The 16,570-nt window shown below is 43.8% G+C and overlaps 1 protein-coding gene across 1 annotated transcript in view; it reads left to right on the forward strand.

Moving 5' to 3' along the window:
* The window catches only part of LMNTD1 (lamin tail domain containing 1), a 204,312-nt gene extending 190,262 nt beyond the window's left edge, over positions 1–14,050 (forward strand). Inside the window, exons 15-18 of the mRNA XM_082252711.1 lie at positions 508–668; positions 2,631–2,719; positions 9,019–9,179; positions 13,914–14,050. Coding sequence (XP_082108837.1) covers positions 508–668; positions 2,631–2,719; positions 9,019–9,171 — 403 coding nt within the window. The 3' untranslated portion in view covers positions 9,172–9,179; positions 13,914–14,050. The remainder of the gene's footprint in view (positions 1–507; positions 669–2,630; positions 2,720–9,018; positions 9,180–13,913) is intronic.
* Positions 14,051–16,570: the final 2,520 nt, after the last annotated feature.

The following is a 16,570-nucleotide window of genomic DNA, read 5'->3' on the forward strand; positions in this document are numbered from 1 at the left end:
GAAAAATAGAGCTTTGATCAGTTTAAAAAAACTGATGATGAAGGATGCGGATGTAAACTGATGTAAATGGATGATCATCCATTTACATCTGTTTTTCTATAGAGATGCATTGATGTCCATTTTTCATCTGTCAACGGATGGCTGAAAAACGGACATCATGTGTGAAAGGGGCTTTCGATTGTAAGCTCTCACAAACAGGGTCCTCTGAACCCTCTTGTTCTGTCCCTCTTTTGTAAAGCACCATAAAAATTATGTATAATAATAATAATATTACATAGTTTGTTCTGGTGACAACTATCTAAGAGGGGCTTCCACTCACTTTGGAGAGATTTCCTATCACTTCTTGTTGTGTATTCTTAGACAGAACACAGACAGTAAAAAACTGCACGCAAAAAAACCAATATCATTTTACTATCCCGGAAGCTAATGTACAGAAATTGTTTCATGTACAGTATAATATCTGGCCAGAGGTTTGTATTTGTCTAACTTTTCTTCTGTTATCTGTAGAGAGAAGATTTCCCCAGCTGTCCTCCCAATGTCTTCCAGCCCATGGACACAGAGTACTTCTTCCCCGACTCACCCCGATTTCACTCCCAGCCGATTTGTACCCCTGGGAAGTGATGGCAACAGTCAGTGTCGTCAGACAAGATTATCAACGCCTTCTTCAGGTAAGAAGTGGTATGACACACTTTGCTTGTAAAGTGCTTCCTAGTGACAGGTACACTTGAGGATTTATAAGAGGTCAGTCTTCAGTATTCTACACTTCCAGGATTGTTGGATGACTAATTTCCTGACTGTGCGCTGTAGTTCAACCCACTGCCTGCTACGCAACTATGATTCCGAAGTGACACACTACCAAAGTAGTGGATGATAGGTGGGACCACAGCAAGCAGCAATGGCTTGAGCCATCAAACATACAAAAAGGAGGTTGCAGATGCTGAAGATTTGCAGCTCATTGGGTGTAGCTCTGCAAGAGATTAAAGATCAAAGTCCTCCTCCCAAAGTCCATCGTGTCTGGCAACCAATACTGTTTGGCCCCCTTCCGCAGGCACATTATCTTTTTTGGGATGTCCCCTACAGCTGATACTTGGGTGTGGGGGTCTTTTTTCTATTCTCCAGATGGGTAGTTTGTTCCTATGGTCCTTGATGAGAGTTGAGACATAATTATAATAAAATACAAATGTGACCAGCGCTATGGTATATATGAATATAATGCAGGTGTAAGCTGCCACCAACCTACCCTTGTCAAAAACAAGGGTACACAAAAAGAAAAAAGAGGGAAGAAAAGTTGGTAAAGGCGCTACCTGTTTGAGAGGGGATTGAGATGGAATGATGATCTATAGTGTAAGAATTTTTAACCAATATCTCCAACATAAAAAATCCTAAATCCAGTTTTTCAAAACACACAATAAATGAATAAATAAAGAAATAGTTTGCTGATAGTAATTGAAGTGCATGTGCCAAATGAATGCTGATTGGGAATATACCAAGGCCCACACAGAGTGCTCAGTGCCGAAAAAAATATATTCTTAATAGACTATAAATAAACAAAAGTGCACAGTGTGTGATAAAATGTATTATCTTTTACAGTGCTTATAGGTGATGTGTATTGGTGAAAAAAGTACCAGTGTGATTAGTACTCAATTATTTTTGTCTTGTAAGGTGACAGTGCATTTAAGAAAAAAGACATTTAAAAATAAATAAATGAAACTGTCCCTTTAAGACTAAAACATATATAGTGCCAGTGAATGAGTCCAAAAGTGCTATGTAGCAAGAGATGGTAGGTGAACCTCGTGCCTATACCCGTGATGCCCATTAGGTATTGCACTCACCCTTCTCAACCCCTGGATGTAGGGTTATTTGATTGGTTGATGTTATTAGTAACCTCCAAAAACGAAATGAGCAATCCGGGGCGTCCTTTGTACCTGATGTGAGCGGGCTCAAATGGGCCTCCAAGAGATGTTCTCACGATCATTTACCGCCAATTGAAAGCACAAGTTGTCAATAGTTGGTGTCTGCCAGACACTAGGGATCTGCGCTTGTATATTATGTCCACTGCACTAATTTTTTGTTAATGGTTTACCTTACAATAGGTTGTTGCCTGAAAACATACTTTGATGTACCCTTTTGGAGTTTTCATACAGTGGTATATGTAACCACAATCTTTTATGTGATATGCTATTTAACTTTTGCCATCTATTTTATTTTGTCTGATATTCTTTAAATGCTACATCTAAAGTCACATTGGCACATGGTACATGTACAGTCTGGTACAAATTTGACTACTTTTGGGTTGGTTGCATTTGAGAGACTATAAATATGATTTTAGCAAAGTGTGGTCAACTTCCCCTTTTTTCCTATGGTAAAATGTACCTTTTACAGACTGGCTTTGCTTTATTAAATTTAATTTATCTTTTCATAGCAACAGTCAAATTAGGTGAGGTTTGTCTAGTATTGAATTAGAAGTTCACTGATTTAACTCCTTGCCCTTTATGATTTCTCAGTAGATCCCTGTAAATATCATGTCTCATTTTCCACAAAGAACAGAAATAAGGCTCAATTTTGCATTGATCGGTAAAGCAACACAAAAAAAGCCTCCACTAACAAGTCTGTGCCTTTGTCTTTGTCAGGTGTCCCTAGCACTGGATCCAGACATGGCAGGGAACAGGCCATTAGCCCAGTGAGGAGGAAGAGCCGTGGGCCAACCCGGTCAGCAGGGGTGAGTAGTTCCTTTTTGTTTCAGGCACAGGTTTATAGAGCTCCCTGCCAGGAGGAAACACAGTGTCTGTCTGATAACGGCTCAGCTAGTCTGGTATACAGAGACGGTCTCTGATACCAAAGTTTGAGATCTGCTGTGTGGGCCACAAAACATTTTGGACAGATTTTGCGGAGTGTTTTAATTTGATGCAGACAAATTTCCATGTGATATCGCAATACTGATGTGATAGTTTTCATGATAATTGCGTGGTGCAGGTTTAGGCTGACTGTAGAGAAAACCTATACTCAGGGCTTTTTTCTCAGAAAATAGGAGCACCCTCCAAACCGCATCCAATAGTGGGTGTGGTCAAATAACAGTGACAGGATCTTAAAGGAACACTAAATACTAGGAGTGTATTGGGTACCAAGCGCAGAATTTGGGGGTGGTTTACACACGAGGTGCAGAGTTTAGGGGCACACTACGTGCAGAGTTCGGGAGTGTGCTATGTACATAGTGTAGAGTTCAGGGGTGTGCTGCATACAGAGTGCAGATTTCAGCCTTCTTCCACAGATGCTTACGCTGCTTCCCCCATCCACATCTCACTTTCACCCCTCTTCAGCTCTGACCTCTAAATGCACCCCCCCCCTCCACTGCCCCCATCTTCTCCCCACCTTTAAAGCGCCACCACCTGCATCTCCCTTGTCCCCATCCTACACTCTACGGGAGACGCTCAGAAGATCAGATCTGTTAGAGCCGTTGGGAGACGAGCTGTCACTTGTAAACACAGAAGCCAGACTTCTGTGTTTACAAGTGATAGTGGTAAGCAGGGAGCAGAGGGCAGAGGTGGTGGAACTGTATTCCACCAAGTTCCAGCTGAAAAAATGCCCTGCCTGTAGTGAGAAAATATAAAGGTTACCTGTTCCTGACATCTCTTTATTATGAGGTGATTGGCTTTTATGATGATCCTTTGACTTCGATACTTTCTGAGGCTGAATTAGAATTGATGCTTACACCACAATATTCAAGTCCAAATACAGGTTTGTTCCAATAACAGATTGTTTGTTGTCCAACTCAGTTTGGGGGCTGTAACTCTGCCCCTTCATTGGGAATAACATATAACACAAAAGATAGAAAATAAAAAGTTTATATTGTACAGGACTCCAGGGATGGGTCCTGGATGGGAGATATACAGTATTCCCACACTATTTGGGTTGCGCTGCCTTCAAGCGAGAGTTAAAGGGACATTTTTAGTACTCAGGGGTTCTCACCCATGCAGGTTGGAGAGGACCCCATGAAGGTTGGAGAGGAAAGGACTGATTTCAGTAATCCCTTGATTAGCAAGCCCTCATTTGAGACCCATCATTTGGGGGCTCAGAGAGACTTGGGTGGAAAAGAGCCTCCAAACCCTAATTACAACGATTTTGTTCATGAAAGGATTAATCCACCTGCAAGAGAGGCTTGAAATGCAGCAGGAAGAAGGTAGTTTGAAGTGGTTCACAGCTGTGAAGCAAAGTATAGACTATCTGGTGACTGAGAATCTTGTTTTCTGAGCTCATGGGGCTTTTCTTGTACCCTAAAGCAGATGGGAACCCTAAACCCAAGTGTGGGACTGGTAAATTGGCAGTGAGCCATTAGGTTGCCTTTAGTACAGAAAGCTGTTTTTTGTTTGCTTGTTTTGAGAATCCAATAAAGGCTGTTACTTTTAGTCCCCGTTCACATACAGGCGACGCTACTTCCAGGGGCGACCTCCGAGGTCGCGGTGCGAGCAGCGCGCCGCGACCTTGGAGCGGCCGCCACGGACTTCATAACATTGAAGTCTATGGCGGTCGCCTCCTGGTCGCCCCAAAGAAGCTCCGGACCCTTTTTCTAAGTCGGAGCGACTTGTGTCGCTCCTATTAGAACGGGTCCGCAGCTTCCCTATGGAAGGCGACCTGCGGCGACCTGTGAGGCGACCAGGTCGCCTCACAGGTCACCTAAGTGTGAACGGGGGCTTACAAGTGTCTGGCTGGTGATCTCGGGCTATCCATATTAAAATATCTATAAATCATTGTAACGCATGATTCAGAAGTTATCCCTGTTAGTTCTAAATAATGTGTTACAATAAGTAGTTTATGCCTAAAGTCCATACAGAAAAATGTGTTCCCATCCCCAATGGTCTTGTAAATGAATGGCACACACCACCAAAAAGTGTCCAACAGAGGCTGCTTACCAGACCTCCATGGATATGGAGCATGTAGAAAAACAACCAAGGGGGAATCAGCTGTGGAAACCAAAAGGGTCGCTCTCCTCCTCTCTCCGCTCCTCCTCAGATGGACATGAATGTGTGTAAAAAAAGTGCCTAAGCTCTCATGGATAAGAGAGCCACCATCGAGGAGACAATAAAGCACTAATAGTGAAGCCCCGTATGATAAACCGGAAAGTTTATTAAAAAGAGTACCTAAAAACATAGACTAAAGACAAGCATCCAAAGTTAAAAAGTAGTAGCCGCGGCATCGGAGCATACCGGTGTCATCGCGTCCGTCTGATGCGTTTCATCCAATAAGATTTGTTCAGAATCTCTGAACAAATCCTATTAGATGAAACGAGTCAGCCGGACGTGATGACACCGGTACGCTGTATGGGCAGGGAGGTTGTACAGAAGTCAATCTACAGATCAATTTCTGTGCAACCGCCCTGTCAGATTTTCCCCGCTTAATCAGTGCTGCAGGCAATAGCCTACAACGCTGATCAAAGTATTATGATGGTCTCCCTGTTGTCGGAATACTATAGCTTAGCGGGGAGGAGTGTGGATGGGGAAATTAAACCAATTTTTTCATTCGACCCGCAGGTTGAACAAAAAAAAAAAAATCATCTTTGAGCTGCCTTACAGTCCCCAAAGCGAGTTGGCTTTGCAAACACTTTATTTTTGGAATAAACTTTGGACATGAATATCATGTAGTGGTGTTTCTATTAAAAATTCACTCTTCCCTATCACAACTTAAGGTGATCGTAGATGCCTTCCAGTGTGCAGATATTCCAATATCCAGTGTCCAATATTCAACTTCTTAATATATAATAAATGTCATGTTATTAGATGCACAATAAAAGAAAGGGAACATATAAAGAAACCCCAGGGCTTCAGTGCTTCTAAGCACTTTCCCAAGCGTTTTTGTTATTGCTGTGTCCCAGAAACACAACAGGAAGTGAAACGAAATGTGTCCAAAGGGAGCGGAAATCCCCTTTTAGACCAGTGTGCCTATTGGCAGATTTCCCTTCACTTATTGTTCCAATAAGAACTGTGCAAAATTTGGATTTTGGATTCACTTTCTCTACTGCTGACCCTAATGCCCCGTACACACGTGCAGATTATCTGAAGACTTTTGTCTTCAGATTTACCTTTTCTATGTAGTGCAAGGGCCTGCCGGATTGCATACAAATTGAAAGTGTTTAGGTTTGACCTCATATTATATGGTTTTGGTAAGTCTGCAGACAAAAGTCTTCAGATAATCTGCACGTGTGTACGGGGCATTATACTAAGGTTGAATCTCCCCTGCTGGCTGCAGCGAATAATAAAAATCCAGCAATAGCTGTAAACCTACCACACGTAATCCAAAACAAAATTATTTTTCTTTGCCTTTACCTGCATTTTCAGTGTCTCTTCAACTGTGCTAAAAATGGAGATTTGTCCCATGGCTGATATTGGACATTAGTCAACCTAAATCATAAGGGATCTGCACATACCTTGCTGCTCTAATGGAAAAGGCTCCTGCATGCTGCAGGATCGACTCTGTCTGAGTGTATGTGACAAGAAAACAAAGGTGCCAGAATTCTTTTGAATCAAATGGTTTTCACAAGGTTGGAACAATCTGTAAATAAAGAGTTAAAGGCACTAGAGAAGACTGTAAGCTTGGTGTTATAAATGCCACCACTGACATCTAGTGTACTGATAAGGAACAGCACCAATGTATGATTTTCCAAAATCTATAAATATTTTATTATTATTATTTTTATACAGGATTTGTACAGCGCCAACAATTTTCACAGCGCTTAACAAAATGAAGGCAGACATTACAGTTACAATACAATTTGGTACAAAAGGAATCAGAGGACCCTGCTTGTTAGAGCTTACAATCTAAGCATTTTGGAGGGGTGTCCAAAAGATATGACAATTGTCACTTAATTCATCCAGTACAGGTGAATAATAAATTATGAACATATACAGTATAAATAGGGTACACTCAGACTTTGCAGGCACCCCTTAACTGGACCTTCTACAACCATAATTTTTACATAAGTAGCATGCCCCTGGAAAAATCATACGTCTGTCATCCTTTAACACATACCTAACACAATACAAATAAGAAAAAAAAAAAAAAAGTAAAATGATAGCACTTAAAGTGCATCTAAACAATATAATATATTATTACATCTTCTCAGTCCTTTGATGTAATGGATGCTTTGGTTTTCTTCTGCAAAGTCACAGTACTGTATCCATAGAGGAGCAGCGTTGTCACCCAAAAAACAAGAAGTATGTTAGGAAAATAGAATGCCTCATCCTCTTCTTATCTTAGTGGGGAGGTATTCTGTAGTGTACAGAGATAGTTGGGAGAAAATATAACTGATAACAGTGCAGCACAGAAATTTATCAGCTCAGGCAGGATTTCTTCACCTGAGTGCCAGCTTGGACATAGGTCAAAGTTTTCTGTGGACACCTTGCACTCAGTACTTTGGCTTTGGCATTGGTATATAGCAGGGGTCCTCAAACTACAGCCCGCGGGCTGAATGCGGCCCGCCACGGTCCTGAACCCGGCCCGCCGGCCAGGATCGGCACAGGGCTGACTGCCTGTCAGTCACTGAAGCTCTAATATGCTTCAGAAAAGGGTGGACCCGGGGCGCAGAGCACTGCGCCCTAGCCCACCCATTTGTGTGACAATAGCGAATGAAAATTCGCTATTGTCCCATGGATCCTCCTCCTGGCCAATCAGGAAGCGGGTCCGAAACCGCTCCCTGATTGGTCGAAAGGCAAACCCATGCCATTGGCCGAGGAGGAGGCGGGAAGACTCGAGGAGAAACGCCGCTGCTGCAGGTAAGTCACTGGTCTCTGCACGCTGTGGTCACTTTGCATTGAAAGGGTGTACGCTGTGGTCAGTCTGGCATTGAATGGGGGCACGCTGTGGTCAGTCTGGCATTGAAAGGGGGCACGCTGTGGTCAGTCTGGCATTGAAAGGGGGCACACTGTGGTCAGTCTGGCATTGAAAGGGGGGCACGCTGTGGTCAGTCTGGCATTGAAAGGGGGCACGCTGTGGTCAGTCTGGCATTGAAAGGGGGCACACTGTGGTCAGTCTGGCATTGAAAGGGGGCACGCTGTGGTCAGTCTGGCATTGAAAGGGGGCACGCTGTGGTCACTCTGCATTGAAAGGGGGCACGCTGTGGTCAGTCTGGCATTGAAAGGGGGCACGCTGTGGTCAGTCTGGCATTGAAAGGGGGCACACTGTGGTCAGTCTGGCATTGAAAGGGGGGCACGCTGTGGTCAGTCTGGCATTGAAAGGGGGCACGCTGTGGTCAGTCTGGCATTGAAAGGGGGCACACTGTGGTCAGTCTGGCATTGAAAGGGGGCACGCTGTGGTCAGTCTGGCATTGAAAGGGGGCACGCTGTGGTCAGTCTGGCATTGAAAGGGGGCACACTGTGGTCAGTCTGGCATTGAAAGGGGGCACGCTGTGGTCAGTCTGGCATTGAAAGGGGGCACGCTGTGGTCACTCTGCATTGAAAGGGGGCACGCTGTGGTCAGTCTGGCATTGAAAGGGGGCACGCTGTGGTCACTCTGGCATTGAAAGGGGGAACGCTGTGGTCACTCTGGCATTGAAAAGTGGCACGCTGTGGTCACTTTGGCATTGAAAGGGGGCACGCTGTGGTCACTCTGGCATTGAAAGGGGGCACGCTGTGGTCATTCTGGCATTGAAAGGGGCCACGCTGTGGTCAGTCTGCATTGAAAGGGGGCACGCTGTGTCATATATATATATATATATATATAAATAAAACCTGTTTCCTGTTTTTTTGTGCACTACAAATCAAATATGCACATTTGGAAGTTTTTCGAACTATAGTCCGGTCCCCAACAGTGTCTGAGGGTCCGTGAACTGGCCCCCTGTTTAAAAAGTTTGAGGACCCCTGGTATATAGCAACACCTGTTGGTACCGTGTGCAAGTTTGTTGTGTATGTTAAATTGACAGATTCACTTTCAGATACATACTTAAACCTCGTCCATCACAAAAATAAATGTCAACCAAAGAAAAATGTGAAAGTCTGATTATACCAAACTAATAGGTATCTGTTTGTACAGCAGGCAGTAAGAGGAACTCTTAGACTTCTCCTCCAAGGAAGCTTTGCCCCGCTCTCTGCTCAGCATCAAGCAGGGTTACAGATACTGCAGTCAGTGCAAAACCTTGACTTCCAACCTCCGATGCCTCAGCCTCCAGCCCCTACCTCTTGGTGATTGGACAGGTCAGGAATACCCCAGTTTTACAGTTTTCGTCATTATAAATGTATATTTTCAGGCAATAAAACAACCACTTGTCCACTTCTCTATTCATTTAGAGTACCTTAGGAGCAGTTACAGTTTGATCTGATACTCACTTGTTCTTGGTCCAACAGAATATTACTGACCAGAATGCAGAGCTGCTTGTCATAATCTTCCTGACCCATGCACATGCTCTACCAACAGAATATTACTGACCAGAATGCAGAGCTGCTTGTCATAATCTTCCTGACCCATGCACATGCTCTACCAACAGAATATTACTGACCAGAATGCAGAGCTGCTTGTCATAATCTTCCTGACCCATGCACATGCTCTACCAACAGAATATTACTGACCAGAATGCAGAGCTGCTTGTCATAATCTTCTTGACCCATGCACATGCGCTACCAACAGAAAATTACTAACCAGAATGCAGAGCTGCTTGTCGTAATCTTCCTGACCCATGCACATGCTCCATAGTTCATTCCTATAGAGTGCAGCCTTGTGTGGGCCCAGATGGGAAGATTTTGAAAGTGGCTCTGTGATCTGGTCAGCAATAACTTGTTGGACCAGGGACAGGTGAGTATATTACTGGAGTGGGACCTGGGGCAGGAGGGTCTACCATGTACGTGTAACTGTCCAAAAATAATTAAATCTGACCTCCAGCCTTCTCTTAAGTCTTGCACATTTGTATTGGTTCCTCTCCTATACTGAAATTGCTTACTCTGATTTCATTGCACACTTCTCACAATTGTGCATTAGAAGCTGGAAAAGTGTCAGACAGAGACCTCCTTATTTCCTGGTAGGAGGACATCCAGCAACATCTACCTACTTTTTCTTCCCAGCCTGACTGTCCATTTTATACAATGGATTTCACTTCTTTCAGTCATGGAGGCAGAGTATCACATCCTTTATATTGTAACCTCTAATGATCATTGCCCTCTGATTCCTCCTATATTGAATTGAATTGTAACTGTACTGCCTGCCCTCATGTGGGCATAACCTAGGGTGGTCTATATGCAAATATAGTCTGCTTAAGAACACCCACTCCTCCAGACTGACATCCACCCATCAAGTCATTTTGATATTTACATACACAACAAAGAAAATGGCCTTTGCCCCCACCTATAAGTGGCCTTTATAGCAAAGAACACATGGAAGGACAACGCACATGAGACAAACAAAAATTTAAATTCCCAGTTCAATTTGCTAACCAGTTTGCTTACCAACCAAATTAACCTGTCTAAGAGTTTGCGTCAAAACAGGGGTTTAGTTAGCACACATTTGCAAATGCATGTGTAAGCTGCAGGGCCACTCCACGGCACCCTGTATTACCTGCAGTCCTAACTAGTAAATTCATGAGAGTCTTCACAGTGGAAGCACATGTAAGCTAATGGATAGATAGGGGACAGGTAAGCCTGGAGGTGGCCCATCCCTCCTGAAGGTACTTGGGGGCATAATGGAAGCCCAGCCAGTGGTATTAAAGCAAAGGCATCCAGTATGTCCACTCACCAGTATACATTAACAACAAAGAAAATGGCCTCTGCCCCCACCTATAACTGGCCTTTATAGCAAAGAACACATGGAAGGGCAACGCACATGAGACAAACAAAAATAAAATTCCCCAGTTCAATTTGCTAACCAGTTTGCTTACCAACCAAGTTAACCTTAGACAGGTTAATCTAATCTAATGTCTGCCTGTGTCGGTGTTCTGTCAAAATAGCCAACTCGTCAAAATCTCCAATTACGTCACTTCCGTTGACTCTCCAGCAGCAGATTTCGACGAGTTGGCTCTACTGCCCATATGCGCGTGTGCACCCGACAAAATAACAGAAACACTGTCGGATCTTCCAATTGCCTCAAGGCGCATGCGCAAGGTACATCACTAACTAATTTTGAAAACTTGTCAAGTTCTCCAACAGCTGACAGTAGTCAAAAAAGGTTAGTGACGTACCTTGTGCATGCACACTACGGCAATTGGAAAATCTGACGGGGTTTCTGTTATTCTGTCGGGTGTTTGAGAGTCAGCGGAAGTGACGTAATTGGAGATTTTGACTAGTTGGCTATTTTCACAGAACCCCGGAAGTGACAAAATGGCGTCGATTCCGGCCTCCCAGGGTCATAGAGATAGCCGGGGAAAATCTGGTTCATGGCCAGCTCTATGGTAATCCAGCAGCAGCACCGGATCATTAATCTGGCCTCGTGATCGCACAGGAGAGCCGGGAAGGGCACCAGAGTGGGGAGAAGGGGAGGGGATGCTAGGTCAGCTTTTACATTACAGATAATCACTGGCTGAAAGCTGCAGGCATCATACAGATATCACCACTTCAACCCAGGGACTTCATATGACGGAAAGTGGTTTGAGGTACCTGGGTAATTGTATTGTACTTGTATTGTACTGTTTTTTCATACGTTGGCAATGAACTACTGATCTGCTGTGTTACCTTTTTTTACTTTGGTCTGCTTATACAATCTGCTTACGGTATTTCTTAATGGTCAGTGTATGCCATCTTTGTATGACTGCTTGGAGTTCCAAACCAAGGTATTCTGGTGGTGTCAGCAGGAGTGAGGTTGCGCCTAGCGCCAGTGAAATAGCAGAGGAGTCAATATTACCAGCAGCCCCTGCAGGGTAGTGCTACACAAAGATGGGGGAAAAGGGAGTAAAAAGAGTAACAAGACATGCCATTCCACATGATAAAACTGAAACTGCTTAGGTACAATGCAATTTCAAGTGTGAACATTTAGGAGTACAAAAAATACATTCAATGAATCAGACAACTGGGACCCAGTCACGACAAGGCTAGCCCAGGTGTCCACCTATAGTGCAGAAGCAATGAAAGGATAATCTCAGCTTCAGCAATAAAAGGGAGGGTCTGGGATCTGAACCATCTAGTTGTCTGGACACCAGATATTTGCAGACCAGATTAGCTCTTGTCATCCAGCCCTTTTAATCACATTTTTGTCTTTAGGATAGGTTCACACTTTTGTGTTTCCTGCATCGTATGCAAATCTCACTGCTCTTGCAATCTGCTGTGGGTGTGAATACACAGTTAACGACACCGCAAACGCAATGCATTTTCCTGCATGGGATCGCAGGTAAAAAACATGTGGCTCAAAAAGGTGCATGCGCTTCTTTGGTGTGATGCAGTGCAGTCAAAATGAATGGGGTCAAATCCCACTGCACTGAATTGCATGTGAATTGCACAGGACTGCAGTGTTGTTCCTGTGCGATTCACATGCAGTTAATAGTGTGAACCGAGTCTTAAAGATAGTGCACCCCAAACTCCACTCTTCCTTGATGTCCTGGAACCTTGCCCAGGAATAAGAAAACTGGGAGCTTCTGCAGGGCTTTGGTACATTTAAGAATTCCCAAACGTGGTCATCACACCACTGTTGATGGCTTTCTTTGCGTCAGAGCCTCTCTTGCTCCCCCCGTCTGAACAGTTAACTTGTTAAAGTCCACTAAAAATGCACCGACCTGGTGACAGTTTTCTCCAGCAGAACAATACTGTTGCAGCAATCCTCCTCTGCTCCCACACACACCAGACAGTCCACAGAGCACCAACTCTAATTCTCCTGTTGGTTGCAGATAGCAATACGCCAAAAGGTAAATGCAAGATCAAATCAGAAACAGTCTAGGGGTTTGTCTTTTTTTAGATTTATTGCTGAATAAACTTGGATGGGGTGAAGGGAGCTATGAGATACCCCGGAAACACTTTACATTAATATGAGGACACTCTTCACTTCGGCAAAGCTTCTTAGTTCAGTCCCTCCAGTAGCAGCTTGGGGAATGAATAACTCTACACTATAGCAGTGATGGCGAATCTTGGCACCCCAGATGTTTTGGAACTACATTTCCCATGATGCTCATGCACTCTGCAGTGTAGTTTAGCATCATGGGAAATGTAGTTCCAAAACATCTGGGGTGCCAAGGTTCGCCATCACTGCACTATAGGAACTGTCTCAATTCAAGCAAACTCTGGCATTATGCACAAGGGATTGCAGCAGACAGTCACTCTAGGATCCCACAGACAGGTCTGTTCCTGGATACTTGGATGCCTCCTTTCAGTATCAGCCAGACATTTCTCCTTTGAACCAAACCAGATCCTCAGTGAAATCCCTTAATCAGTTCCAGCACCTTCAGCAAACAGGCCCCCCAGCTCTAGCATAGTTGGGACCTTGATGAGCAGATGTAGAACCAAAGCCTGGCTTGAAACTACTTCTCCTGCACAAGAACAGAGTTGCCTGAGGCCCCACACTATTTATTTACACACTGCCTCCTACTGGGCATCCTTCCCCAAGGATTGGCTGAGACCACATAAATATTCAGACTGTCGTTTTGGCTCTTCCAGCCCACTACATTCTAGAATTCTCCAGAAGGCGGGGGAAGCAGGCAACTCTGCAGCCAGTGAAGCATAGAACAGCCCAAACTGGTGACAAACTGCTTCACCAATTACAGGGGAGTAAAAAAAAAAAAAAAAAAAGATTTACCTAACCTTTCTAGCAACCTATATAGGAGGGCACTACATTAAAATGCCTTTATTTTTACTCTGAGTCTGCTATGTCATTGCTTGTCATTGGTGTGTAACACTTGGTGATCTTGTCAGTTAGGATGGTGTTTTTTACTCAGCAACAAAGTGTCCCAGGACTCTTTTTCAAAATGTGCTATAACAGAATTCCTAGAACTGATACATTTGTGTTTTTCTTTTTGCTTGCAGGCAAACTCCCGGGGGGTCCTGTATTTGGGATATTCTGCACCCTCAGGTTCAGCTCTACACAAGTTCTTTGCAAACTCCTCCTACAACATCCGTCTGGCCAGTCATGTATCACTCACTCCAACAATCTTATCCAGCTATTAATAAACTCAGAATGGCTCGGTGTCTCTTTGTCTCCATTATTTATACTGTTTTTGTGTATATACTAAGGTCATGTGGTATTTTCAGTCTAGGAATTTTAGGACCATCAGATATTGGAACTCCAAAGGAATGGGTTGGTTAAGTGATAAGATGAAATACAAATGTATTTTACTTAAAATTGATAAACAATGTGTTTCTGGGATTACATTTTACATAGTTACATAGTAGTTGAGGTTGAATAAAGACAATAGTCCATCCAGTTCAACCTGTGTAGGTGTGTGTGGGCGTATTCATTTCCCATACCCCTGAATGTTTTGATCTTGGAGATGTACGTCCAAGAGTCTTTTAAAAGTAGCCATACTCCCCGCAGTTACTACCATTTGAGGAAGAGAGTTCCACAATCTTATTGCTATTACTGTAAAAAAAACTCTTGCGTAGCTTGAGGTTAAATCGCTTCTCCTCTAAATGCATTGTATAGCCTCATGTCCTCTTGCACTCCTTGCGACTGAATCCTTTTCCCTTTCTTTTGCTGAGATCACCATTGAGGTATTTGTAAATTGCTATCATGCCTGCTCTAAGGCATCTCTTCTCTAGGGAGAATAAATCGAGCGCTTGTAAACGCTCCTCATAATTTAGGCCCTCCAATCCCCTAATTAGCTTAGTTTCCTTTCTTTGGACTCTTTCCAGTTCCAGCACATCCTTTCTGAGGATTGGCGACCAGATCTGGACAGAATATTCCAGGTGTGGTCGGACCAGAGTTTTATAAAGTGGTAGGATCATAGTTTTATCTCTGGAATATAGCCCCTTCCTTATGCATGCCAATATTCTGCAGGCTTTGGCAGCTGCAGCTTGACATGGCTATTGCTTAGTCTGTCTTCTACTATCTATCCTGCTTCTTCATGGCTTTTGAGCACAGAGTGCTGTCTGCAACAAATTCTCTCATTTGCAACACGATAGCTCTGTTCTGTTTCGATGTGACACCAACTACTATCTGTACTCCAAAGTAGTAGTGGCAAGCAGCATGTTTGTGCTGAAAAGCCCTTAGAAAGGATTTTCTTCTCCCCTGAAACATGTCAGCTATCAGCTTTAAAGTGGTTGTAAACCTCTAATCTGGGAAATGAACAGAGCATATCCTTCTATAGTGTGTGTTAGCCTCAATCCTAGTTTGATGTCTGCCTTCTCTTCTCTTCTAGTCCTCTGTTGTCTGCATGACTCACTTCTGACAGGTCATACCCACTCCACAAAAACTTAGGAGATGCCCCCCCCCCCCCAGCACACAGCACGTGATTGACATTCTCAGCTATGAGACTATGTGGAGGTGGAGGTGTTCTTTCCCTCCGCTCAGGTCTCAGATAACACTCAATTCTCTGCTCTGCTCTGTGCAGTATGATCCCCACCACCTGCCTGCTGAAGTTGAGAAATAGCCATTGATCTGTGTGTTTCAGAAATATGTAGAGATGAGAGGGCTGCAGATAAACAAGTACAATTTGTTTAATTTCTGTGTATCACCTGAGGCCAGTCACCTTTTTAACTTGTACCCATAGGTAAGCCTATATTAAGGTGAATACCTCCTAAACCTGTACAGTTTAGGAGATATTCAAACAGCATGCAGCTGATGACTTCACCGGCGCATGCACTCTGAAGGGACGGCATACCAGTGCAGTACCTTCAGAGCATTTTACAGAGCTCTCGTGCACATTTGCAGGAATGACCTCATTACGGCCCCAACCATTCATAGTCCCGGAGTCTGTGAACCTGGAACAGAGGACCGGTAAACATGGAAGTGTTGGGGAGCCGTGACAGCGGTGCGCTGGAGGCTTTTGTATCCAGGTAAGTCTGTCATAATGTGCTAGTATGCAGTGCATACTAGCATATTATGACTTTAACATGCAGGGGGGCCCAACTTTTTATTTTACTGGTGGTTTACTATTGCTTTAAGTAAGTATTCATGAGGGTTCACAACCACTTTAAGCAAAATGGTTTTACTGCATCTGATTGGTGATTGATCTACCAGCCACACTGTTATCTATTGTACCTAAAAGCTTTCATCCAAGATCCCCCATGTCCCTCCTTTTTGGCGGCTAACTACAGCCAAGACGCCGCCTATTAACCACCTGTAGGTTACAAGTCTAAAATATCAATATCAATACTTTTCTGAGAGTCAGCTCCACTTCTAACTTGGTAAATCCCTAGCAGTGTTATGATACCAGCCTGTTGGACTACATAACACCGCCCCTTTCTTTTCCCCATATAGGACAATTCGACACCCGAACAGTAATACTGCTGGGGCTTTCAGCACAGCAGAAGCACTGTGTTGTCAGCTTAAACAGGATGTTAGGTGCTCACTGGCAGATCAGCAGGTATTTTTCTGTATTTTTTACATAGTTACATAGTAGGTGAGGTTGAATAAAGACAATAGTCCATCCAGTTCAACCTGTGTAGGTGTGTGTGGCTGTAATCATCTAACATAGCCCTTAATGTCCTGATCCTTGAGATGTAAGTCTAAAAGTCTTTTGAAA

Source organism: Pelophylax lessonae (genome assembly GCF_965119305.1).
Source record: "Pelophylax lessonae genome assembly, chromosome: 4".
Taxonomy (NCBI): Eukaryota; Metazoa; Chordata; class Amphibia; order Anura; family Ranidae; genus Pelophylax; species Pelophylax lessonae.